Source organism: Leopardus geoffroyi, chromosome B3 (genome assembly GCF_018350155.1).
Source record: "Leopardus geoffroyi isolate Oge1 chromosome B3, O.geoffroyi_Oge1_pat1.0, whole genome shotgun sequence".
Taxonomy (NCBI): domain Eukaryota; kingdom Metazoa; phylum Chordata; class Mammalia; order Carnivora; family Felidae; genus Leopardus; species Leopardus geoffroyi.
In genome coordinates, this window is record NC_059337.1 from 232,415 (window position 1) to 258,260 (window position 25,846).

At 45.2% G+C, this 25,846-nt stretch overlaps 1 protein-coding gene across 2 annotated transcripts in view; it reads right to left on the reverse strand.

Moving 5' to 3' along the window:
• Positions 1–1,152: 1,152 nt before the first annotated feature.
• IREB2 (iron responsive element binding protein 2) overlaps positions 1,153–25,846 on the reverse strand; it is a 47,465-nt gene continuing 22,771 nt past the window's right edge. The window contains exons 9-22 of one of the 2 annotated variants that reach the window (XM_045448518.1): positions 22,976–23,147; positions 21,047–21,147; positions 17,455–17,571; positions 16,209–16,368; positions 15,073–15,208; positions 13,870–13,954; positions 13,339–13,495; positions 12,548–12,672; positions 10,428–10,532; positions 10,191–10,333; positions 7,562–7,709; positions 7,353–7,475; positions 5,247–5,432; positions 1,153–4,162 (exon numbers count right to left, since the gene is read on the reverse strand). In XM_045448518.1, coding sequence (XP_045304474.1) covers positions 4,052–4,162; positions 5,247–5,432; positions 7,353–7,475; positions 7,562–7,709; positions 10,191–10,333; positions 10,428–10,532; positions 12,548–12,672; positions 13,339–13,495; positions 13,870–13,954; positions 15,073–15,208; positions 16,209–16,368; positions 17,455–17,571; positions 21,047–21,147; positions 22,976–23,147 — 1,869 coding nt within the window. In that variant the 3' untranslated portion in view covers positions 1,153–4,051. Of the gene's footprint in view, positions 4,163–5,246; positions 5,433–7,352; positions 7,476–7,561; positions 7,710–10,190; positions 10,334–10,427; positions 10,533–12,547; positions 12,673–13,338; positions 13,496–13,869; positions 13,955–15,072; positions 15,209–16,208; positions 16,369–17,454; positions 17,572–21,046; positions 21,148–22,975; positions 23,148–25,846 lie in introns of those variants that run through there. The other variant, XR_006704346.1, reaches the window with a different exon arrangement.

The window sequence follows — 25,846 nt, forward strand, 5'->3', positions numbered from 1 at the left end:
TACTTCGGCTATTGTCGATAGTGCTGCTATAAACATGGGGGTGCATGTGTAAGGGCAGGTATTTTTAGACCAGTGGGCAGCTGACCATATTTACAAAACATCGCTCCGGGACAGAGGCCCACGGCCCTGGCTCCCAGCTCTGGATGACCTGATTCACGGGTCACTAACGAGCGGCCAGCAGAGGGAAGAGGTGTCACCGGTGGTCAGCTGACCCTAACATAGAAACCGATGAAAACACAGCATCTCCATCCTGCATCAAGAGAAAGCTATTTCTGGGGCACCTGGGTGGTTCAGTCTGTTAAGGGCCTGACTTTGGCTCAGGTCACGATCTCACGGTTCGTGGGTTTGAGCCCCACGGTGGGCTCTGTGCTGACAGCTCGGAGCCTGGACCCTGCTTCAGATTCTCTGTCCCCCTTCCTCTCTGCCCCTGCCCTGCTTGCACTCTCCGAAAAATAAACATTAAAAAAAAAAAAGCCATTTCCTCCTGTAACAGTTTATAGCATGAGACCACCAATTCAGTCCTAAGCGTTCACTTTAACATAAAATGCCTCCATAATGGAAGACGTATAGCATGGAAGTTACGTGCACAGGTCCGACTCCTTCACTACTATGTATTTAATGTTTACTTTATACATAAAGTGCTTTATGAGGCATAGACGAATCAGACAGAACCAGAATCGGTAGGTGTACGTTACATTTTCAGCTTGACATCAAGACTCAGTCAACAGGACAGGGTTGCTCAGCACAGCGGACAGCCTCCACCTCGTGAATGTTCAAGAACAGGTTGCCCAGCTGGCTGTCACTTGTAGAAGGGATCCTGCTGCCACTCAGAGTGCAGGCTTCTCAAGTATAAAATGTGATTCCGTGAACTTAGGTACCTGTTGAACCACCCCCAGATCGAGGTCAACTTCACCGATTGTTCCCACGGGCGGGCTATGCCCACTGCACAGTCACCTTTTCATTCTCCTTGGCCCCAGACTAGAAAGGAAGGCTGGACAGAGGGACGAGGACGACCGTGGCTCACGCTCTGGCAGCCACACTGGGAACGACGAACATTTAGGGAACATCCTCAAAGAGGAATTTCTGGATGCCATCCTATTTAAGTTACGGTGTTTCCGTTTTAATCACCACAAAACATTTTCTAACAAGAGATGTGATAATACAATTTTCTTTATTAAAAATAATTTACAGCATCAATAACATATACACAATTGTCATCCACTGAACTTTGCCTCCAATATATTTTTATACAATACTTAACATTATTGAACTTAAAACTGTTACACTGTTTTGTTGGCTTTAAATAATAGACAATGATTTATAGTTACTTGAGATACGTGGTTTCATAGCCATATATGTAAAATTGATAGAAACATCGGCACTATCACACCTCAGGGGAAAAAGCCACTAACAGAGCCTAACTCTCTCCCCCTCTTTATTACTCCAAGTCAAACTAAGACAGAGTCAACACCCAGGATCTCAGTACCTTCTCCTAAACCTAAAGGCAAAAGACAGATGACTTTTAAAACCACAGTAAGACGTCAGGTCCTAGCGTCGCGTCATCCTGTCACCCACCACCGGGAAGGCGAATGCACGCGACACGGTCACCATGCGCCGGCACCCTCTGCTCTGGCTTCCTCTTAGCTACGTGCACTCTGCCTCTGGAGCCAGGAGGTCAGCTGCCCAGCAAACACTGAGTCGCCAAGGCGACTGGCATCCCTCTCATTCAAGTGTCAGCCTAGAGGCAAAAGAGGTAACGGCAACCACCGTCACCTTGGAACCTTTCCAGCTGTGATAATGGCCAACTCCATGGCTGGACGGGAACCCCCACGCACTTTGCTGCACAGGAACAACGACCACTGAAGGCAGGAAGCATGGCAATGGCAGGTGGCGTCATTTTTTTAAAGATGAAAACAACGCTGCTATTGGCAATACCTTTGAAAATTGTACTTTAACTTACGACACTAATTTGCTGCTCTCGTGTGCCTATTCTACTTCCTTCCCACAACACTGTGCATTTTTTTAAACAAAATTACTCAGAGATAGTCAACAAAGGAGGTAAACGAAACAACAAAAGCCAACAGATGTCACATCTTCGCCAACAGAGGATGCGGCCAGAGGCAGGACCACGGGGCGCACAGCCGGACGCCGCGCCGAGGGTGGCCGCGCTCCAGAGCCTTCTGCCCGCCGCACGCTGGCGCGGGGCTGAGAGCCCGGACGAGGCGGGCTGGAAAGTGAGCGCTCGGTTCACAGTGACCACCCGTGTCATCGTGACCTCGTGTCTCGGCTGCCGCCGATGACATCCAGGCCTCTGCCCACAGCTACGTGATACAGCACGGCTGACAAATGACACAGAGGTGTCTCCACGGTCTGGAGTCACCACTTCTTCCAAGCATGTAACAGGTACTTTAACATTCGACGTGTAAACCCTCCCTTCCTAATTCATGTTTTCAGGTAAATTAAAAACACAGGCACCGACAGATACACAGGCATAATAAAATATCGCGAACACAGTATGAAAGTACCAAAGAAAAACAGTTATAAAAATTTAAATAAAGAAGAAAAATCATTCTGTCGGACTCCAGTCCATGTAATTGTCTACAGACAATTTGCGGAATATTTTGAAAAGATTACGACTGTGTGATTGTTCGTGTGCAAAGCTCTCCACGGTCACACCCGGCCTGGCGGTTTCGGCACCCTGTTGGCACGGCTCCTCCCGTGTGACAGGAGCCGCCCCGAGCCCCAGCGGCCTCACTGGGTCAGAAGAAGAGCCCCATGTAAAAAAAACACCTCTACAATGCAACTTTCGCCTGCCAGGTTCAGTTTCTTAATTTAAAAAAAGGCATAGGACTTTCTGGAATTAATTACCCAACCTTTTTCTTAAAAGTGGCCAAATGTCTTGTTGACAGAACACTTGCTGTGGCGAACAGACACGTACAGAGAGAAAACGGGATATTCGGACAGCAACAATTTAAGTGTTTTATCCTGATAGTCAGCTTTGGTTAAAACAAAAACATAATTAATAGAATCATGCATCCCAGATAAAATAAGGATTCAAAAACACACAAAACCAATTTAAATAATTAAGAAATAACCAACATTTAAAATATTCTTAAGAGTTGAGCAACCATATAATTTAGGGTGGATAATTTAAAAGTCCAGAGGAAATAATTTCAGCATTTAACGATTAAGTAAAGTTCTCTTTAACAACTACAAGAGTGTGGAATTTCGGTTAATGATACCTAAAATAATAGGTTAGAGGAAGTAACGGTATCACATAAAGTGAGCAAAATAATCTAATCCAATTAATATAATACCATCTGAGGCCGGCCAGAGGGTCACAGGAGCAAATTACTGAACGGTATGTGATCTGTATTTTCGCCGGTAACACGTGATGCTATATAACCAGCTCCGTCTTCGGGCCTGGAGGAACCCTTGGGAACACCGGACAGGGTGATCTGGTCAGGGACAGGTTCTGTCCCGTGTGGTTTGACTGGGACTAGGATAACCCTGGCTTATAGTACAAACACGAATGCCAACTATGTCCAGTTCAATTCTGAAACGGAATTAATGTATCTGAAAGTCCATTCATGATCAGATTCCAATTTCCACAATTTTAGAGTCTAATCTGGCTTCTTACATTTCAACCCGCTGGTCTTAAACCAACAAACAGTAGTACACAGTTTTGTAGGTGCAAAACTAAACAAACAACTTCAGGAAGGTTATTCATATAAGAATCTTCAACACAAATTCAAATTCTGCCTTTATTTACAAAATGGTCTGATAAAATACCCCCATACTTACAGCCTCTCCCACAGCACACCTCACACGTTGATTTTAGCAATGTTAATAGCACCATTCGTATATTATTTAAAATCAGAAAGATTTCATTTCAGTCACTATGTTGATTCATAATCATTTACACCCACGGTGAGATCGGGGAGCGCACGGGACCGTCTGTGGCTCCACGGCCAGGATTCCTGGATCCAGCACAAAAGGCTTTTTGTATTTGCAGTTCCCAGTTCGGAAAGGTATCTGTGTTGAGTAGATACTATGAGAATTTTCGTGCCACAAAGTTTAATAATCCTCCATGTTTGTATAATGTTACTTCCACATCATTTTCAAACGAAGCAATCACGCCGAATACTTTTCCAGTGCTTGTCTTTAAACAAACAGAAACATCTCGTATGAGCGGTGAAACCTTCCACGTGTCCCTCAGACCAGCTGTCCTCACATTCAATGACTATACCTGCCAGACTCTGTCTGAGAAACCTCCTGCCTGGAAAAGACCTGACATATCTAGCCACGGGCTTCATGGCCAAGTAGAAAATCAGGTCATCTCACCCATGTTTCTAAATGACGGTCACCGTATCATCCAGAACACCCAAATGACATAGATTTTGACTTAGAACTCGAAAAACGTTACTGTTTGTTTTATTTTTGAGAGAGAGACAGAAACAGAATGTGAGCAGGGGAGGGGCAGAGAGAGAGGGAGACACAGAACCCGAAGCAGGCTCCAGGCCCGACGTGGCGCTCGAACTCACGAACCTCGAGATCATGACTTGAGTGGCTACTTAACTGACTGAGCCCCCCCAGGTGCCCCATTCGTCGACATTTTATATTAAATATTCGTTGCATGTTACATGGGCCACTTTTCTTTTTTTCTTACTTGTAAGGTCTGTGTTTCTCTAACCCTGAATACTCAACTCTGGCTTCTCCTGCAGCCACGTATAAGCCCGGATTAAAAGCAGACCAGGACAGGGGCACCTGGGTGGCTCAGTGAAACGTCGGACTCTTGACTTCGGCTCAGGTCATGATCTCACGGTTCAGGAGTTCAAGCTCCGTGTCAGGCTCCGCTCTGTGAGGAGCCTGCTTGGGATTCTCTTTCCTTCTCTCTCTGCCCCATCCCCACTCACACACTCTCTCTCAAAATAAATAAATAAACTTGAAAACAATGAAAAAACCAGATCAGGACAGAAAGAGCGGACAACCAAGAAAAGGGAGCGGGCACGTGTAACTGGGAGCCCGTCTGTCTCCCTTTTTTCTGGACCGTCTAGTGCCTTCTGCTTTTCCTCACAGAGTATCAACTACATCAACGTGGGTCTGAACAAACAGGAAACAGTCATCTTAAACTACCATTTACGCTGACATGAGTGTACAATACACAATGATTGTTTTTATTCAATTTACAACCATCTAGTTAGGTATACACCACGTCATCACGTACTTGAGGATCTTAGAGATACCTTTATGTTTAACGTAACTCCAGGAGATAGTTCTTCAGGAAACGTTAAAGAAAATGTTTCTCTGCCAGAGAGGCCCAAGGAATCTGCATTTTCTCCCGGAAGGAACTGAAGCGGAGCTATGCCAACTCCAATCAAGTGGTCTTTGTGAATTTTTTCATAACTTTCAGCCAAAACAGCTTTCACACCCTGTAACAAATGTGCATTTTATTCCTTCCAATCATCTCTTGAACATTGCCTTCTTGGAGCATTTTAAAGGGAAAAAAATTCTACCTGTAGCCTATGAAACTTTTTTAACTGAACACTGCATACTAAAGGCCAGTAATGTATGAAAGTATTTACAGATTTTTATGTATCTTTAAGTAGCTCCTTAACTTCTACCCACCCCTCTGCCTTTCCAGGGCTGAGCTCGGCCAGCACTGACCAGAGCGAGAGCCCTGCAGTGGGGCGGCTGCTGGGACTCCGACAGGGCTCAGGAGGGTCTGTTTGATCCCGGCAGACCCCACGTGCACGCTCCCCAGCACTGGCTCTTAAACGGCCCCTACAACACAGGGGTACACAAGGACGTCCCCACAGCAACAGGGAAACCGGGTGCGGGAATTCTGAACGTGCTTAGAAGTTACAGGTTAAGTGACTCGTTGAAACCACAGAAATCATCAAGTGTAACATTTAGAGAGTGACACTGATAAGGCTCAAGTCCATTCTCCACAACTAAAAATCTATTCTCTGGAGAAAATAAGCCGGAGAGGCTCTAGCTCCAAGTGGCCCAACTTTTCCACCGCTGTCCTCCTAAGGAGCTCCTCACGGACACCCACCTCCAGCCGTGACCTCCTCCTCGCCGCCCTTCCCAAACTGGAATGCCTCAATCACAGCCCGTGGATCTGTGTAAGAACCATGTGTCCACCGGGGCTTTCCACACAGGAGGAGTACAGTTCCCACCCCTCTGTGGCTGCTGTCACCCTGTGGAGAACAGGTGTCCTGGACCGAGGGGCACCGGGCACCGGGCACCAGGGTGGGGGTGAGAACAGCATCAGAAACGGGAACTAGCTGGAAGTCTGTGCCCGGAGTGCTGCTCCTTCTTCGGGAAAACTGGCCTCAGAGAGAACACCTGCAGGCACGGACATGCGGGGCTCTCCCGAGGAATCCAACCGTCTAGGCCAAGGCCCGACAACTGACGAAACCCAGCCCGCGCCCCCAGCTTGTGATCAGTGATTCAATGTCTGACCGAAGAGACAGCCTAGGAGCAAATACGAGGAAAGCCTCCGACAAAGAAAACGATGACGAAAGACGTCTGAAAAAAGGGAACCTGTGCTTGTAATTAATATTCACATTAGTTAGAATCAGTATCTCAGAAAGATAAGACAGTTGGGCTCATTCCTACAACGATGAGTATTCACATTTTTAGGGGGGAAATTGAAGATTCAAGAAGAATGAGGTGCGCGTGACCATGACAGCTATGAGGGCTGTCCTGACCGCCTCGGCGCGTGAGAGCCGGGCAGAAAGCACCTGTCCGGACCACCCTCTCCAGCGGACCCCATCTGCGGCCAGTGCCGTCATCTCCTACTAGCAAAACCGGGCCACTTGGCCCACTGTCTGAGTCTGGAAATGGAAAGGGGGCCCGCAACTAGCAGCGGGCACACGTAATCCGTTACAGAGCACCCACCAGTTTCAGACCGGACCTCCTTTCCCTCTACCACACCGACTTCTTCAGGAAGCTTGATACTGGAGTATTACAGTGCAACCAGATTGAGTACAAAATGATTACTTAAAAAACCCCACGAATACGAGATCCAAATGAGCATGAGAAATCCAAATGAGCAAAATATGCTTTGATAGTATGTTACTGGTAACAGGGAACATCTGAAACTCAAGTTTAAGAAAATAAAACTTCAGGGGCGCCTGGGTGGCTCAGTCGGTCAAGCGTCCAACTTCAGCGCAGGTCGTGATCTCACGGTTCGTTGGTTTGAGCCCCGCATCAGGCTCTGTGCCGACAGCTCAGAGCCTGCTTGGGATTCTCCCACCCTCCGTCCCTCCCCCGCTTGCACTCTGTCTTCAAAAATAAATAAATAAACTTAAAAAAAAAAAAAGATAAAAGTTAAGAATCAATACCAGCAAATAGGGTCCTTTGGCAGCCCAGTCTCTTGAATTTCCTGAACCATATTTCTTTCCTGCTAAAATAATCAGCGGGACACCTTCTTTCTGGTACAGCTCTGCCGCCTCAAACACATCTAGCTGTTTAGAACAAACACAAAAATCTGTAACACAAATTCGGATCTAGTTAGCAAGCAGTTGCCTAAATGCTTTGTAAACGTCCTTACCGTCTGTCCCGATGGAAAATGAACTGTTTTGGGAGCCGGTTTCCCAATGAACTTATTGAACAGCTTGATGTTTGCAAAAGTGCCTCTCGTCATGACTGCGTCATTGCCCCTCCGGGCTCCATAGGAGTTGAACTCACGAGGAGTAAGGCTACAAGAGAGTCGTGAAGTGGGTTTCATTCCGGATGGGAAATAATCACGTTACTGATTTTTAAAACTTACTCAAAAACACTTCTTTTATGATGGAAAATGTCAAGCGTGTGCACAAGTAGAGAAAACAGCACGGTGAATGCCCAGCTGCCCATCATCAAACTATAGCAACCAACCCACTCTCCCCGTCTCCTCTATCATCATCCCCTATTAGACTATTTTGAAGCAAACTCATGTAACGTATATTAACACTATATACCTATTTTTCTTTGAAATATATGAACGCTCAAAAAATATTACTCAATACCAAAAAAAAATAGCACAATTTCTTAATATCAATCAAACAGCCAGTCAATATTCCAAATGCCTCCAAATCTGGAATCAACCATTTCTCCAAAAAACGGTGGCTTGTATTGGCTTCCCTGCTGAGAACAGAGCACTCCTATGAACCTCGCCTAAGTCGAAATGGCGTAAAGGAAGATAATCCACCTCCTTCCAGAAATTCACATTGTGCTGCTCTGCTTTTACCAAAGACCTACATGACATGCGGGTGATAACGGCCTTTCCCCGTAAAAGCAAAAACCTTTAGATTTCTTTCAGTTGGAGAAAACGGTACCACCATCGGTCCTTCACACAAGCGAAGTGCAACGCCAGCTTGCAGACGGCGGGGACAGCGACACTAGGAAGCAGCAGACACCGTAACCTGGTCGCTATGGGTGTTCATTGCTGCTGGACTGGTCACAACACACGTGACCTTCTAGGCACAAGAAACGACTCAGTATAAGGAACAACCAGCAACCGACTTTTAGGAGTCTCTAACCTGGTTTCTTCTGTAAAGACAATACGTTTTGTAAACCTGTACATTTAAATTTCTTACTTCAAAATAGAGATGATGAGAGTTTCGAAGGATCTTAAAAACAACTCTAACTGATGACAACTATTGGATTAAATGCACTGACAAACCCATACCAGAAACTAAAAAACACGTAAAAGTTATGTATCTGAGCAGAGTGGGGACTTTCTTTTGGTGGATGCTATGTCCCAATTGTGACCAAGACAGAAATGACGACCAAAAAATATTTAAAAACTTATATTTCACACCACTATAAAAGCCATGTGTGTAACAGATGGATTCACCTTGATCAAGTTATATCAAATGGACTTAACAACTCCTACCAAAAAGTGGCTTTTTAAAAACATTATTTTTATTTTTATTTTATTGGGAGGGGCAGAGAGAGAGGGAGACAGAGAGAATCCCAAGCAGACTCCATACTCAGTGCAGAGCCCGACACGGGGGCTCGATCTCACGACTGTGAGATCATGACCTGAGCCGAAATCAAAAGCCAGATGCTCAACTGACTGAGGCACCCAGGCGCCCCCACAAAATGCGTTTTAATTCATACCAAACTTAGTTAATCGGAAAAAATTTAAACACAAAAATATTTAAACACAAATTTCAAAAGAGCACTGGTGAGATTAGAGTAGGAGCTTTGCAGCATCACTACATGTGCAACCAAGCTATACGGCACTGACGTTTACACGATACTTTGACAAAAAGTCGGCTCTTGAACAGCTCAAGCATCTAAAGCTAATCAGGCACCGGTACAGAAAATTCTGCCCTTACTAAAACTTTGTCTCTGGTGTCTAAATGGTTCTGGATAAGAGCAACACTGTATTATTAATCATGTAGAAATGAAATAAAATTTTTCTAGGTTTAGATTTCTATCTCCTCTATCAGTGATGTTTACATCCACTTTTAGTAAAAATGTAAGCTCAAGGAGCAGAAATTCATTGTCTTTTGATCCGACACAGACCAAGCCTAGCTTCACGCACACAGGTTTCAGAGTCCACAAAACACACGCTTAAAAATTCTGCACTCCGGCAACGGGAGGGTGTTCCAACCAAACCATCAGGCTTCGTGTGGTGGGTCAAACCAAGCTGACTGTCTGGCAAAGTAGTACTGAAAAGACAATTCTTGCTTCCAATCAGGTGTTAATTTAGACTACAAGGGCTTAATTTAAAACAGCACTTTCCATTCCTAAAGTTAAAAGCAAGAACAGGCCAGTTACTGCTGAAGTCAGATACAGCGCAAGACACGGTCTGTGGTGATGCCTGTGCAGCTGAGCCCTGGACAACAGGGGGTCCGGGGAACCGACCCTGCACAAAGTCAAAAGTCTGACTCCCCAAAACTTAACACCCTTCTGTGGACCGGAAACCTTACCCGTAACAGAGAGTCGATGGACACCTGTTCTGTGTTGGATGCTTTCTCTCCACATTCTTACAAGGCAGCTAGAGAACAGGAAGTGCTACTCAGAGCATCACAAGCAAGAAAAAGAGACTTACGGTGCTGAACCATGTTTATCAAAACAAATCGGAGCTGTTCAAGGGTCAACTGTGTCTACCGGGCAAAGGAACGGGCCCGGTACGTGAACGCCCTTCGTCAGCGAGGCGGCTGAGTGCGCGCCCGCGGCCACACACCTACCCTCTGTGGGTCAAGTACTTGGCCGCCGAGCTGCTCCTGGCGATGCTGCCCGCGGGTGAGATGTGATCTGTTGTCACGGAGTCTCCCAGATACAGGAGGACGTGGGCATTTTCAATAGGCTGGAGGGCAGCTGGCTCTTTGGTCTGAAAGGTGAAAACAGTTCAAGGCATTTACTCCTGATGAGGTCTTTTAGTTCGTGACAACCCTGAAAAGATCGAATAGTAAAATCGTACTCACAAGCTTGTCGAAAAACGAAGGGCATCTGATATAAGTAGACTTCGAGTCCCACGGAAACAGAGTGGAATCCGGTGCCTCTAAGCAGTTCCACCGCTTGTTTCCCACCTGTGGACGTGGTTTGGCGGGGGAACAAAGAGCAGAGAGAAAACGGAGTCACAGAGAAGAGGTTTACGAAGATGACCGAGAGAATTAAAAGGTACTTACGTTAGAATGACCACAAAAAGGCCTTACTCATTTGGAAAGGAAGCTAAGATAGTGCATTCTATAAAATTAAGACATTTTCGGACAGAATGAATGAAAATCTGCTCCGTGAATTCCGGCACTCTGGATTTTCATGAGTACCCGAAGACTAAGTTTTAACCTAAACTGGACATCGTTTATAGAATCCAAACAAAGGCAGAGGATCTAGGAAGAGTCCTACGTGCAGCTGAAGAGACACGTGGTGGGCACACTGCTGGTCTTCAAGAACATCATCACGGGAAGGCCTAGGGGGGCTCAGCCCGTGAAGCGTCCGATGTCGGCTCAGGTCATGATCTCGCAGTTCGTGGGCTGGAGCCCCGAGCGGGGTTCTGTGCTGACAGTACGGAGCCTGCTTGAGATTCCCTCCACCCCCACCTCTCTCTCTCTCTCTGCCCCTTCCCCATTCTCACATGTTCTCTCTCTCCAAGATTAACAATGAAAACTGTATGTTCAAAATCATGTAATTTTAACTTTTTTAAAAATATTTGAGACAGAAAGCACAGTGAGTGAGTGAACAGGAATACAAGGAGGGGCAGGGGCAGAGAGAGAGAGGAGAGAGAGAGAGAGAGAGAGAGAGGAGAGAGAGGGGAGAGAGAGAGAGAGGAGAGGGAGAGAGAGGGAGAGAGAGGAGAGAGAGAGAGGAGAGAGAGAGAGAGAGAGAGAGAGAGAGAGAGAGAGGAGAGAGAGAGAGAGAGAGAGAGGAGAGAGAGGGAGGAGAGAGAGAGAGACAGAGAGGAGAGAGAGAGAGAGAGAGAGGAGAGAGAGAGAGAGAGAGAGAGGAGAGAGAGAGAGAGGAGAGAGAGAGGAGAGAGAGAGAGAGAGAGAGGAGAGAGAGGGAGGAGAGAGAGAGAGACAGAGAGGAGAGAGAGAGAGAGAGAGAGAGAGAGAGAGAGAGGAGAGAGAGGGAGAGAGAGGAGAGAGAGAGAGGAGAGAGAGAGAGAGAGGAGAGAGAGAGAGAGAGGAGAGAGAGAGAGGAGAGAGAGAGAGAGAGAGAGGAGAGAGAGAGAGAGAGAGAGAGAGAGAGAGAGAGAGAGAGAGAGAGAGAGAGAGAGAGAGAGAGAGGAGAGAGAGAGAGAGAGAGAGAGAGAGAGAGAGAGAGAGAGAGAGAGAGAGAGAGAGAGAGAGAGAGAGAGAGAGAGAGAGAGAGAGAGAGAGAGAGAGGAGAGAGAGAGAGAGAGAGGAGAGAGAGAGAGGAGAGAGAGGAGAGAGAGAGAGGAGAGAGAGAGAGAGAGAGAGAGAGAGAGAGAGAGAGAGGAGAGAGAGAGAGAGAGAGAGAGAGAGAGAGAGAGAGAGGAGAGAGAGAGAGGAGAGAGAGGGAGAGAGAGGAGAGAGAGAGAGAGAGAGAGAGGAGAGAGAGGGAGGAGAGAGAGAGAGACAGAGAGGAGAGAGAGAGAGAGAGAGAGAGAGAGAGGAGAGAGAGAGAGAGAGAGAGAGAGAGAGGAGAGAGAGGAGAGAGAGAGAGAGAGAGAGAGAGAGAGAGAGAGAGGAGAGAGAGAGAGGAGAGAGAGAGAGAGAGAGGAGAGAGAGAGAGGAGAGAGAGAGAGAGGGGAGAGAGAGAGGAGAGAGAGAGAGAGAGAGAGAGAGAGGAGAGAGAGAGAGAGAGAGAGGAGAGAGAGAGAGAGAGAGAGAGCGAGAGAGAGAGAAAGGAGGGAGGGAGGGAATCCCAAGCAGGCTACGTGCTGACGGTGTGGAGCCCAACGCAGGGCTTGAACCCACGACTGTAAAATCATGACCTGAGGAGAAACGAAGAGTTGGATGCTCAACCAGCTGAGCCACCCAGGCACCTCATAGTTTGAGTTTTTATTAAATTCAGAAAGACACATGAAATAAAGAAACACTGCCATTTATTAAACTAGTTAAGAAACAGATGAGCCTCTTACCTCTATTTTCTCTTTCAGTGTTTTAAACATGGGCAATATAACACGCTCTTCCTCCATCTGATGAACTTCCTCTCGACTGGGCCAAATATCCTGCAGGTAAATGTTCCTGCCGGTAGCGTCAGTCCCTGGTGAAAAAATTGTAATACGAAATGTGGTATAAAAAGCAATTCCCTCGGGGCGCCTGGGTGCCTCAGTGGGTTGGGTGTCTGACTTCAACTCAGGTCATGATCTCGCGGTTCACGGGATTGAGCCCCGCGTCGGGCTCTGTGCTGACAGCTCAGAGTGTGGAGCCTGCTTCGGATTCTGTGTCTCTCTCTCTCTCAGCCCCTCCCCTGCTTGCGCTCTGTCTCTCAAAAATAAACAAACATTAAAAAAATTAAAAAAAAAAAAAAAAAAAAAGCAATTCCCTCAAGGCGTTCACATCTTCTCACCAATCTATCATAGAAACCAAGTAAATTATTCAACACCAGAGTGAGTGCTTCAGACATAAGCAGCTAAAAAAAACTCCTTACTTGCACATTTTATTATTTATTCATTTTTTTAAAAAGTAAGCTCCACGCCCAATGTGGGGCTTGAACCCATGACTCTGAGATCAAGAGTGGCACATTCGACCCACTGAGCCAGCCAGGCACCCCTACTTCCACATTTTGTACCTTCATGAGTACAGAAATGAAGAGTTGCATGGTAAGATTTCCTGAAATAATTCAGAGTGGACGGTCTAGGGAGCATTTCCGAAACACAACGTGTGGAGGAAAGTGTGCGCACGTATGTACGTGAAGGCAAAAAGATACCTAAGGGCTCCGTCTGGAAATCTATATTCACCGTGCCGGCGATGGCGTATGCCACCACTAGGGGTGGGGAGGCGAGGTAATTGGCACGCACACAATCACAAAGCCGACCTTCGAAATGTCTGTTTCCAGATAAAACTCCGCAAGTGACCAAATCACCCTGAAAAAGAAATGTATGTAAACAAATATATATTCAACTCAAGACATGGTAATCTATGTTTTGGATGATCTATGTATAGAAGCAATCGAAATATTGTACGTGTGAGGGCAAGATAACCAAAAGCGTATTACCACAACTGTTGTGTACGGAACTACCGAATCCTGTAATTGAACTAAAATAATTGCTTACATTACTAAGGGATTATTTCAAGGACCTAAAAATGATTTTTTCAATCATTTTAAGATGGACTCTTCCCAAGAGGTGCAAGGACTACAGAAATACAAATACATCAATATATATATGTTATAATTTAATAATAAAAGATAGTTATGAAAACCCCTCTCCGTGTCTTACTGATCCATGGATAATTTTACCTGTTTTATTGCATTTAAAACTGCTTCTGATAAGGGTGCTGTATTCCCCACACATGTTGAACATCCATAGCCAACTATTTCAAATCTGCATTTCAAAAAATAGATGTTATTGAAGAGAACATTCCAGCACTTGTACCGAAAGCACAGGTCTTCATCTCCATCACTGTAATGAGATCACCTGAGAGAACGTTCCTGACCCTCGGATTACCCCGTGTCTACCTCTGTTTCACGGCTTCTGAGCAATCCAACCTGACCCTCAGGCATGCCGCCTGTACTGGACACCCGAACCCCGATATTTAGAACATTCCCGAGATCTGGTGACCTAAATCCGCCACAAAACCTGCACCCTGCACAAGACAATTACCCAAATATCACCGTCAGGGCTCTAAGTTGACCGTTTAAAAACTGATACTGTACTTCTATCCAAAGTCCTAAGAGGGACTGGTGGCAGGAGTGCAGCAAGGCCTCGGAAGGGACACCGTGACGGAAACCCCAAACAGTAAACCGCTTGATTCTCAACCAACCAACCTCAAAGAAAGTCTCTGACAAAAATCCCAAAATGACAGAACTAAAAACTTACAAGCAAAACCCTCAAAATTACTCTCAGCCGCTCTTCTAAAAGCACAATTTTTAAATTTATCACTCTTGCAAAGGAAGTGATCTCTGTAAGTTAACAGGTTCCAAAATACACCCTGAAAATAGAGGAGGCCTCCGTTATTTTTTTTTTTTTTCGAGTATGTAAGAAATGAACGAGTTCTCTATGAAGTTCAGGGACAGACGAACCTGTGCTTCACAGGGCCGATAACCTCACAAAACGCCAACTAAGACAACTTGCCCCAGTAATAATGCAGCTGGTATATTTCACTCTTTCCGAAACTGACCTGCCCCTCGCAGAAACTATGCACACTCGGTGCCATTCCTCAAACCACCCAACACTTGGTCTCACGTTTGTCTTCCCACCCTTCAAGGAGCTAGAGACCACGCCTCCGACCTCTTGGCAGCCGACACGCTGCCTTGTTCCTGGAGTCTGCCCAGCAAATTTCTGCCGAGGGAGAAGGCATCAAAGACTGCGTGGGATCGGCAAGGTAACAGGTAGAACAAAGCGTATTTTTTCTATCTTCTCTTTGCCTATGAAAGGTTCTAACAAGTGGCTCCGATCACTGCTGAACACAAGGTCGATATAAATAGCGGACCGTCACTTACCCCAGCTTACTGAGATATGGTAATACTCCGCTCGAACTGAGGTAATGTGTGACCATCCCGCTGCCTGGAGACAAACTTGTTCTTATGTAAGGGTTAACACGCAGACCAGCATCTACGGCCTTTTTAGCCAGAAGACCTGCACAGTAAACAATGGCGTATCAGGCCAGCACCCACAACCTCCAATTCGTGTGAGGGTAAAAGTCCGAATTCATCAATTCGCTGTCATTATTTTGCCCATCCTATTATGTTGATTTGTTTCATTTAAAACAAATAAAAAACCTTAACACTGTAAATTATTAAGGTACAGCCTGATATCATGGCATCCTACACACACATACACACACACGGAAAAACAGGATACATAATTAATATGACACACACAGGTAATACCTATCACTAGCTGAACCATTTGTTTACTTTCTACTAAATGAACCATTTTAAATTCCCCCGTAAGAAATTAAAATTTCACATTTATTATACAGGAATCTGTACAATTAATGAATTGTTTTATGAACATACAACTAATTTCATTTACAATCCTTGTCAATAATCTTTTACTTCCTTTACATTCTCAGTGGAATCTAGCACAGTGCTATGGTAAACTTCTAGCAGATTATCAAGAGATTTGTTAATTAGCTATACTTCTAAATTAACAGAAGAAGCAGATACAACCTAAAACAGACATGTAAGTAATAATAAAAAGAATTTACCTTCTGTGTAATAAAACTAATAGCATAAGTCAAAGTCAGTCTCCTTTTTTTTTTTTTTAAATATGAAATTTATTGTCAAACTGGTTTCCATAAGGTCAGGCTCCTTAAGACCCAATTAAAATCTCAGAAAGTCAGTTGAGTGTCCTACTTGGGCTCAGGTCATGATCTCAGGGTTCACGAGTTCCAGCCCCAAGTCGGGCTCTGTGCTGAGAGCTTGGAGCCTGGAGCTGCTTCAGATTCTGTGTCTCCCTCTCTCCCTGCCCCTCCCCTGCTCAAACTGTCTCTCAAAAAATAAATGTTAAAAAAAAAATTTTTTTTTAATCTCAGAAAATCTCTCAATATCAAACACAGACACTGATATACATGCATAATCTACGACACAAAGCATCACAGGAAAGGAACAAATGGCCGTAAGCGACGGCCTACCTGCAGCGAGCATGACGGACGGGTTGCAGTTATTGGTGCAACTGATGACCGCGGCAACGACCACAGACCCATGGCACAGCCTGAACTCGCTTCCTTCGTACTGAATACACACAGTATCGTTCTGCTTTTCAGCCGCAATCTGGAAGCCTTTAAATCCGACCTACACAAATGTGCACATAAATACAAATACTCTGGGTATGTATAGAAAAAAAGACCGGTAGAAACTACAACAGATTCTTGACAAATGACATTTAACACTTTAAGTTCTGACTACGTGTGAGGGGTGTTGAAGCTGACATTCAGTAGTTGTAATTCAGCTGAAGCACGAATGTGACAGTCATGATGGAAGTCTGCTGGCACTCGTAACCACCCGGGACCCAGCTGTTCTTCTCTACTCCTTCCCACTTACGATAATCCTCAAGAGACGATGCAAGGTCTCTGTTAAAATGGCCCTGACAACTGGATTCAACGTGATCCTCTGGGTGTGAATGTGTGTGGAATGGAGGAGACAAGACTGCCTATGACTTGGTAACTATTGAAGCAGGTATGTAGGAATCCGTTAGACTACTTTATTCCTGCAAAAGTATGACATTTTCCGCAATAAAACAACAAGAACGTAATTTAAGAAATCATAAAAAGAGGGGCGCCTGGGGGGCTCAGTCGGTTAAGCATCTGACTCGATTTAGGCTCAGGTCATGATCTCAGTTTGTGGGTTCAAGCCCCGCGTTGGGCTCTGTGCTGACATTGAGCCTGCTTGGGATTCCCTCTCTCCCTCTCTCTCTCTGCCCCTCTCGCCATTCACTTTTCAGACAGAAAGTACAAACCCAGAAAGTCAAAGAGGTCACGTGCCATTCAGCTACATTTACCAGATTTTATGAGAATAACTACACAGTTCAGAAGTCGAGAACAGTGCGTCCAACAGAACTTTCTGTGAGGACGGACACACTCACGATCTGAGCTAACACTAGAGCACCATGACCACAGGTGGCTCATCAGCGCTTGAAGTGAGGCGACCAAGAAACTCCATCCGTAACTCGAAATAACAGAATCAGGGTCTGATCGGCACAGCAGGCCTGGGACCGAGCTAATCAAATGACCAACTCGCACACGGGACGCCAGGAAACCGAGGGGGCTGCCAGTGCCAACATGCGAGAGCACAGTGGCCGATGGTGGTTCCGGGCCACCGGGCGGATCTTAACCCCTGAGCACAAGAGGCACAGACAAAGACAGTGGCGAGGAGACCTGCCTTTTCATTCAAGCAAGCCTGGAAGTCGCGTTTCATATCCGCCACGGCAACTCTGTCCTGAGGTCTCTTTGGACCGCTGACGGACGGAACTATTGAATTCAGATTAATCTGGATCACCTAGGGAACGAGAGAGAAGAGGAAGACGAGGAATTAGAATCTGTTCAGTACAGACTGCAATTCAGCACTACTTTCTGAAGCGCAACAAGTCCGTTCGTGTTTGCTGTAACAGGACACACACCTCCAGAAACAAAGATCTGAAAACAACCCAATTTATGAAACTGAACATACAAGCATCTGCTAAAAGCAAGAGTAGCAGATCGGTACGCAAACCACCCCAACACGAATCAGCCGGTCTACACAGACCACGGCGTCCCTCCCCATCTCTCTGCTCTGTCATCCAGATGCCTGACGATTAAGACAACGCCTGTGCCAGCCACTGATCTGCTGCCTCCGAGCTCCACATGCACCCTTCCTTGCTCTGTGACGATGAAGGTGGCTCAGGAGGCACTGCTCCTTCCTCAATGTGCTCAACACAGGCTGCTGGAGGGACACAGCGGGACTTCTCTCTTCCTGGTCCCCAAGTATCTATAGAGGGGAAGGCTCCTGTGAGACCACGCTTTTATTGCTTGGGTTAAAAAATGGTATTTTCTTAAAACCCAACCTCCCAACTAGGTTCCTATGCGTTTCTTCTGGCATTTCTACCATTCTCCTCTGTCCGTTTGGGTCTTATCAGTTTAAACGAAGTTTTCCTACACTATGCCTTTCACCAAGATTTAACCGCCCTGCTTACCCTAATCAATCATAACTGCTACGCCGCTCTGCTTGTACGTCACTTCATGGATCCAGCGATTCCCAACTTTACACACTTAGCAAGTTTACCTCGAAATCAACATGCTAATGGGTTTTAGTTTTATTTTTTTAATTAATTTATTTTTCAGTTTACATCTAAGTTAGTTAGCATATAGCGGAACAATGATTTTAGTAGTTTCCTTAATGCCTTCACCCATTTAGCCCATCCCCCCTTCCACAAACCCCTCCAGGAACCCTCGGTTTGTTCTCCATATTTAAGAGTCTCTTCTGTTTTGTCCCCCTCCCTGCCTTTATATTATTTTTGTTTCCCTTCCCTTATGTTCATCTGTTTTGTTTCTTTAAGTCCTCATATGAGTGAAGTCACATGAAGTTCTCGGACTAATTTCACTTAGCATAACACCATCTAGTTGCATCCACGTAGTTGCAAATGGCAAGATTTCGTTCTTTTTGATCACAGAGTAATACTCCATTGTATATATATCTACCACATCTTTATCCATTCATCCATCGGTGGACACTTGGGCTCTTTCCATACTTTGGCTATTGTCGATAGTCGGGGTGCATGTGTCCCTTCGAAACAGCACACCTGTATCCGGTGGATAAATGCCTAGTAGTGCAGTTGCTGGGTCGTAGGGTAGTTCTATTTTTAGTTATGTGAGGAACCTCCATACGGTTTTCCAGAGTGGCTGCACCAGCTTGCACTCCCACCAACAATGCAAAAGGAATTCTCTTTCTCCGCATCCTCGCCAACATCTGTTGTTGCCTGAGTTGTTAATGTGAGCCATTCTGACAGGTGTGAGGTGGTATCTCATTGTGGTTTTGATTTGTATTTCCCTGATGACGAGTGATGTGGAGCATTTTTGCATGTGTCGGTTGGCCATCTGGATGTCTTCCTTGGAGAAGTGTCTATTGTTCATGTATTTTGCCCATTTCTTCACTGGATTATTTGTTTTTTGGGTGCTGGGTTTGATAAGTTCTTTGTAAATTTTGGATACTAACCCTTTATCTGATATGTCATTTGCAAATATCTTCTCCCATTCTGTCGGTTGCCTTTTAGTTTTGCTGATTGTCTCCTTTGCTGTACAGAAGCTTTTTATTTTGATGAGGTCCCAGTAGTTCACTTTTGCTTTTGTTTCCCTTGCCTCCGGAGACGTGTTGAGTAAGAAGTTGCTGTGGCCAAGGTCAAAGAGGTTTTTGCCTGCTTTCTCCTCGAGGATTTTGATGGTTTCCTATCTTACGTTTAGGTCTTTCATCCATTTTGAGTTTATTTTTGTGTACGGCGTAAGAAAGTGGTCCAGGGGCGCCTGGGTGGCTCAGTCAGTTAAGTGTCTGACTTCGGCTCAGGTCATGATCTCACGGTCCGTGGGTTCGAGCCCCGCATCGGGCTCTGTGCTGACAAGCTCAGAGCCTGGAGCCTGTTTCAGATTCTGTGTCTCCCTCTTTCTCTGACCCTCCCCTGTTCATGCTCTCTCTCTCTGTCTCAAAAATAAATAAATGTTAAAAAAGATAATAAAAAAATAAAGTAAAACGCTCAAAAAAAAAAAAAAAAGTGGTCCAGGTTCACTTTTCTGCCTGTCGCTGTCCAGTTTTCCCAGCGCCATTTGCTGAGGAGACTGTCTTTATTCCACTGGATATTCTTTCCTGCTTTGTCAAAGATGAGTTGGCCATACGTTTGGGGATCTATTTCTGGGTTCTCTATTCTGTTCCATTGATCTGAGTGTCTGTTTTTGTGCCAAGTTTTATTTCTTAAATTTGGTCAAGTCTTTAATAGGTCAAATTATTCTTTTTTCTTATACAATGCAAGGTTTTTCATTTAATTTTTCTTATTCTTTCCCTTTAGGTCTTTAAAAAACAAAAACAAAAACAAAACAAAACATGGCACTACAATAAACAGAGCTGAAAGGGACCAGAAAACGAGGAGCTCACACAAGTGCGCTCCCTATGATCTGCTCTGGCCCTCCACACACCTAGGTGGGCTCACACATGCACCCAACAGTCAGCACTGTGCCAGGCGCACCAGGGCGGAGGGCATGGCACCACACAAAACTGAGCGTTCCTCTCCTCTTACTGGCATTCTGGCAGGGGAGACAGGCAGACACATACAGAAATTAACACATTTCAGGCAAGGACACATGCTATGAAAAAAATAAGGCTGGGTTGAGAAAGTGGATAACCAGACCTATGACAACACCAAGTGCTTTTAGATGCTTACCACGCTCCTAGAAAATGAATTGTATTAAAATTCAGACTTCCCTGAAAGTGAATTTTACTTACTTCAATATAAATTTCCAAAAGGTAAGAAATATTGGCTTAGACTCATTATAAAATATCTTTAACATGTAAGACCATATACCTGTATACCCCTTTCATAACATATTTTTATAAATACAGACACTAACCAGATGCAGGCCTCATCAGAATTGATATTTTCAGAGGATATCTGACTCTTTTCATAAAGTAGAAAAAAAATTAGATTTGATAAAATGTTGTAAAACTACTGAGTAAAATCTAAGCAGGGTCATAAATAACATTTACTCGTTAAATGTTAAATAATGATAGCTGACACCGAGCACTTTCTGGGTCCCTAAAACCGTTCAAATACATTTCTATTTAATCCCTTAAGAATACCTTCCTATTTTAGAGGTGAGGAAGCTGAGGCAGAAAGGCTAGATAACATGCCCACAGCTGTCCTGCCGGTAAGTCCCAGAGCTGGTACTCAAACCCGGTGGCTAAGCTGCAGAACACACACCCTGACGGCGACAAGGGGCCCCTCTGCACACACCTGGGAGTACTCAGGTTCTCCTGAGTTCTTCTGGTCATTTCGAAACAACTTCACAGCTTTAAGGTATGTTTCCATCGACTCGAGTTTGGCTTTGTCAAAACCTAAAATGAAGATTAAGAACAACAAAAATACAGTAAGAGAAATCTTTGGAGGTACTGAATTCCAATGATGAGCAAGAAACAGACATTACACATTACTACTCAGAACACATTTCTTTACAAACTACCACTTGATGTTGTTCTCAAGAGCAGTAAAAATTTTGCCCTTGGTGCAAACTCTGCTTTATAAAACACACACCAGTCCCCCTTTAAAAGTTACTCAGAGACAAGATGAGAAATACGGAGCCAATTCTAGAAAACTCACAAAAAAACAGTTTGCAGAAGATAAATCGATAACTACACTGAATATAACAAATGATCACCCAGCACGAAGGACACTCATTACTTTTCCTAAAAAAAAAATACGAATAATCAAAATGAAAAAATAAGTGAATGTTAAGAAAGGGTTCACAGAGCAGTGAGAGAGATCTAACAGGATCTTCCAGAAATCAAAACCATCAGATGGTTAGCAGTAAGAGCTCCAGTTAAATATTTGGGCAGCTCTCAGCCAGCATGACTAGAAGTAACTGTGGCCAACTGCATTTCCAACGACTGATGCAACAGCACACACCCAAATTATGTGCTCACAACGTGCCAATGACAGCCCTCTATCAAGAGGCAGAGATCGGCCCTTGAAACTGAGCCACGGGACTCTCGACCGGCTGGCAAACACTCTCTCCCAGGCCAGCCACCCTTGGAAAGCCACCATGTAAGTGAGCCCAGGTTACATGGAGAGAGCACACACGGAGGCTGTGGCTGACAGTCCCCGCTAAGCACCCGCTGATGGCCAGCATTCAGTGCCAGACATGCGAGCTCGCCGTGGTCGGGACTGCAGGCCTGAGCCGCCAAGTTTTGCGTCTGACACCCTAGACCCCGTGGAGCAGAGACAGGCGGCCTCTCCGTCTAAACCACGGACTTGCTGAAACCACGCGGCCACACGTGATTATTGCCGGTTTGAGCCACTCAGCTTTAGGATAATTTCTTACGCAGCAACACATCATTACTACACAACTCGTATTAACATGTAGGAAGGAGGCATCTCAACCATTTCACTTTCAAATGTTCTAACAAACCCAGTTTAGAGAAAGCTCTGCATTCAGTAAGAATCGTTCCCTCCAACGTCCCAAGTGACCAAGTGTCCATTTTGCCATTTGACTTACGAATTTATAAAATCTTCCCCCCAACTGAAGAATACTAGACCTCGCCCCCCAAATACCCTTATGACGAGAGATTAGTTCAGCAACGGCCTCTTAAAAAGGGAAGTGGACCACATAAAAAGGAGAGCCGGGGTCTTAAGAAACATGAGCACATCCTGGTCTTACAGGTATTTCTACATTAAACCGTCAATAGAAGACGGTCAAACGTCTTGCTAATCAAGCTACAAAAAAGATTTGGAGCCTGTAATCCTAGGCTGCTTTTCACAAGATTATGTGCTTAGTCTTCAGACAGGGCACCGGTCCCCAGCCTTTGGGTGGTGGCTCCTCTGTTCCTGTCAAGGGGACAGCTGCACACATGCACCAGCCTGACTTCCACTAAACTGCAGCCTTTGTCCCTAAGAAGGGTGTGGTAGCCGTCATTCCTGGAACAAGTGAGGTAAGGATCTGCAGTTTGAGTAATTCCTCTAAAATACTGTAGACGGGCCACAGGGGACCAGGTTTTGAGAACACAATACTCTTTCAAGAATGTGAGGCAGTTTATTTGAAAGCCAGTTTCAACATAATAATTTCCTGAATATTCAATAACCTGCACAAGGTAGTTGTTTATCACAAGTTATTTCAGACAAACACACTGGAGACAGTAACACGCTTACCCTACCGATCTGTCATCTTACCTGTATGTTCTAAATGTTTTAATGTCACATTGTCAACAGGGAAAAAGCTGAGGGTAGCACCGTACTCTGGACACATGTTTGCTATTGTAGTCCGATCCACTATAGATAACTGTGAAACTCCACTTCCAAAAAACTCAACAAACTTTCCAGCCACTCCTACTTGCCTGAGGTGCTATGTAAAGGGATACACAGAAACGCACACAAAATTAGTAATGAGAAGATTGGCAAGGATTCTCTGAAAACTGCAAAATCGAATGTTTAACCCCTACCAGTGACAGTGAATGAAAGAGGTTCTCTGTTGTTCTTACCAAACATCAACTCGTTCTGGGTTTGCAGGTATTTTAAGCAAAAAGTCAACAGAAGAGTGGCCCGGTGTCACTGTCAGGCAGGGTCAAAAGGTCTTACAAGCTGAAAATGGCTAAGATCCACACGTGCACGTCCCTGAAACGGAGGTGCACTCTGGACTCGGCGCGGCTGTGAGCTTGGCAGCCCTCTTTCTTTCACAGCAGCACGTAAAACCGTGGTGCTTCTAAGTGCGGACGGCATCTCGCATTTAACGGAACACTGACACACTGATAAAACTGTGTATTGAAATACAAAAATATGGGGCGCCTGGGTGGCGCAGTCGGTTAAGCGTCCGACTCCGGCTCAGGTCGTGATCTCGCGGTCCGTGAGTTCGAGCCCCGCGTCGGGCTCTGTGCTGACAGCTCAGAGCCTGGAGCGTGTTTCAGATTCTGTGTCTCCCTCTCTCTGCCCCTCCCCTGTTCATGCTCTGTCTCTCCCTGTCTCAAAAATAAATAAACGTTAAAAAAATTAAATTAAATTAAATACAAAAATATGTACTGGCTATAAAAATTCTTCAAATTCTAACCTTGGTGCAAATATTTACAGCTTCGTTAATTATTGGTAAGTTTCATTCTGACAGGACGTCACATGTGGCTTCAAACTTCGCTCCTTGTCAAGCCATGTTTGTGAGTTATCACCAAACAGCAGCAGCCTCAGCCTGGACGAGGACAGCGCCCAGGGAGGGAACTGGGGACAACCTTCAACCCGTGAGTGATACTCAGTCCTAACGGTCTAGAGGTGCTGGGGGCCACTGAATCCAGACTCTTTCATAAAAGGCTAAGATGCTTCTTTACGTTGCTGGCTACAGTTGTTGAGGATCCGAGCAACACAGGGAAGACACACCAAGGCAAACGCTATGTCACCAAGTCAATGAGGCACAACAATATACATGCAGAAAACAATACACGACTCATCCTATGAAAATCACGAATAGAACAGAACCTCAAAAGAGAAATAAAGTATTTAATAAATGAAACATACATGAAAGATTTAATTCTCGTATCAACATACCCAAATTTAAAAACATATAATACTGTTACAAGGAACAAAGCCAGAGGCGCCTGGGTGGCTCAGTCGGTAAAGTATCCAACTTTGGCTCGGGTCATGATCTCATGGTTCGTGGGTTTGAGCCCCGCATCAGGCTCTGTGCTGACAGCTCAGAGCCTGGAGCCTGTTTCAGATTCTGTGTTTCCCTCTCTCTCTTCCCCTCCCCCACTCATGCTCTGTCTCTGTCAAAAATAAACATTAAATTAAAAAAAAACAAAAAACAAAGCCAGAGGGGTCTAAAAAGTGGCATTTATTTTCAGGATGTCCACAGGAGAGTGTGGATTTCTCTAAACCCATAATGAGATATTCCTTTTCCTTTAGAAATGACCCTGCAATTCTCAATTTAGCTTCTTGATCTTCTGGGGCCATACACTGAATCAATCATTTCTGCAAGGTGTCAGATTTTTCCTAATTAGGGAAGAAGGATCGACACTAAATGCTAAGAAGGAAGCAGGACCATTATCTTCCTCTGCAGAGAATCTCGAAAGCCTTCAGACCAACAACCTAACCAGACAAGTGGAGGCTCCAGGATCTGAATTGGAGCTATAGGTGGGATATTTCCCATGTGCATTTATTTAACAGAATGGACTTAATCATTAAAATAGAATTAGTCAAGGGGCATCTGGGTGGCTCAGTCAGTTCAGCGTCCCACCTCGGCTCAGGTCATGATCTCACAGTTCATGGGTTCGAGCCCCTCATCAGACTCTGTGCTGACAGCTCAGCCTGGAGCCTGCTTCAGATTCTGTGTCTCCCTCTCTCTCTGCTCCTCCCCTGCTCGCACTGTCTCACTCTCAAAAATAAGCGTTGAAGAAACAATTTTTTAATAAAATAAAATGTAACTAGTCAAAACCAGAAATCTAGGGGGCACTGCCTGGGTGGCTCAGTTGGTCGAGTGTCCAACTTTAGCTCAGGTCACGATCTCACAATTCATGAGTCTGAGCCCTGCATGGGGCTCTGTGCTGATAGTTTGGAGCCTGGAGCCTGCCTCTCATTCTGTGTCTCCCTGTCTCTCTGCCTCTCCCCTGTTCACACTTTGTCTCTAAACGTTAAAAAAAAAAAAAAAATTTTTTTTCAAAATCAGAGATTTAGGATGGACAGTTACAAACTGCTGTTCACTAGGAAACTCTAGAGTACATGTACTAAATGCACGCAGCCAATATTTTTAAAATTCAGATGAAGTTTGTATAAAATCCTTCTAAAGTGTTTAAACAACCAAGAGAAAATCTTGACCCTCCCACACTTCTACAGTCCGTATCATCCAGTAGAATAGTTTCTCAAGGGCAAATGATTCATTTAAGTATTAAGAGAGATGCGGGGGGCACCTGGGTGGCTCAGTCGGTTGGGCGTCCTACTGCAGCACAGGTGATGATCTCACCGTTCGGGAGTTCAAGCCCTGCACTGGGCTCTCTGATGTCAGCACAGAGCCTACTTGGGAGTCTCCGTATGCCTCTCTCCCTGCCCCTTCCCCGCTCACACACG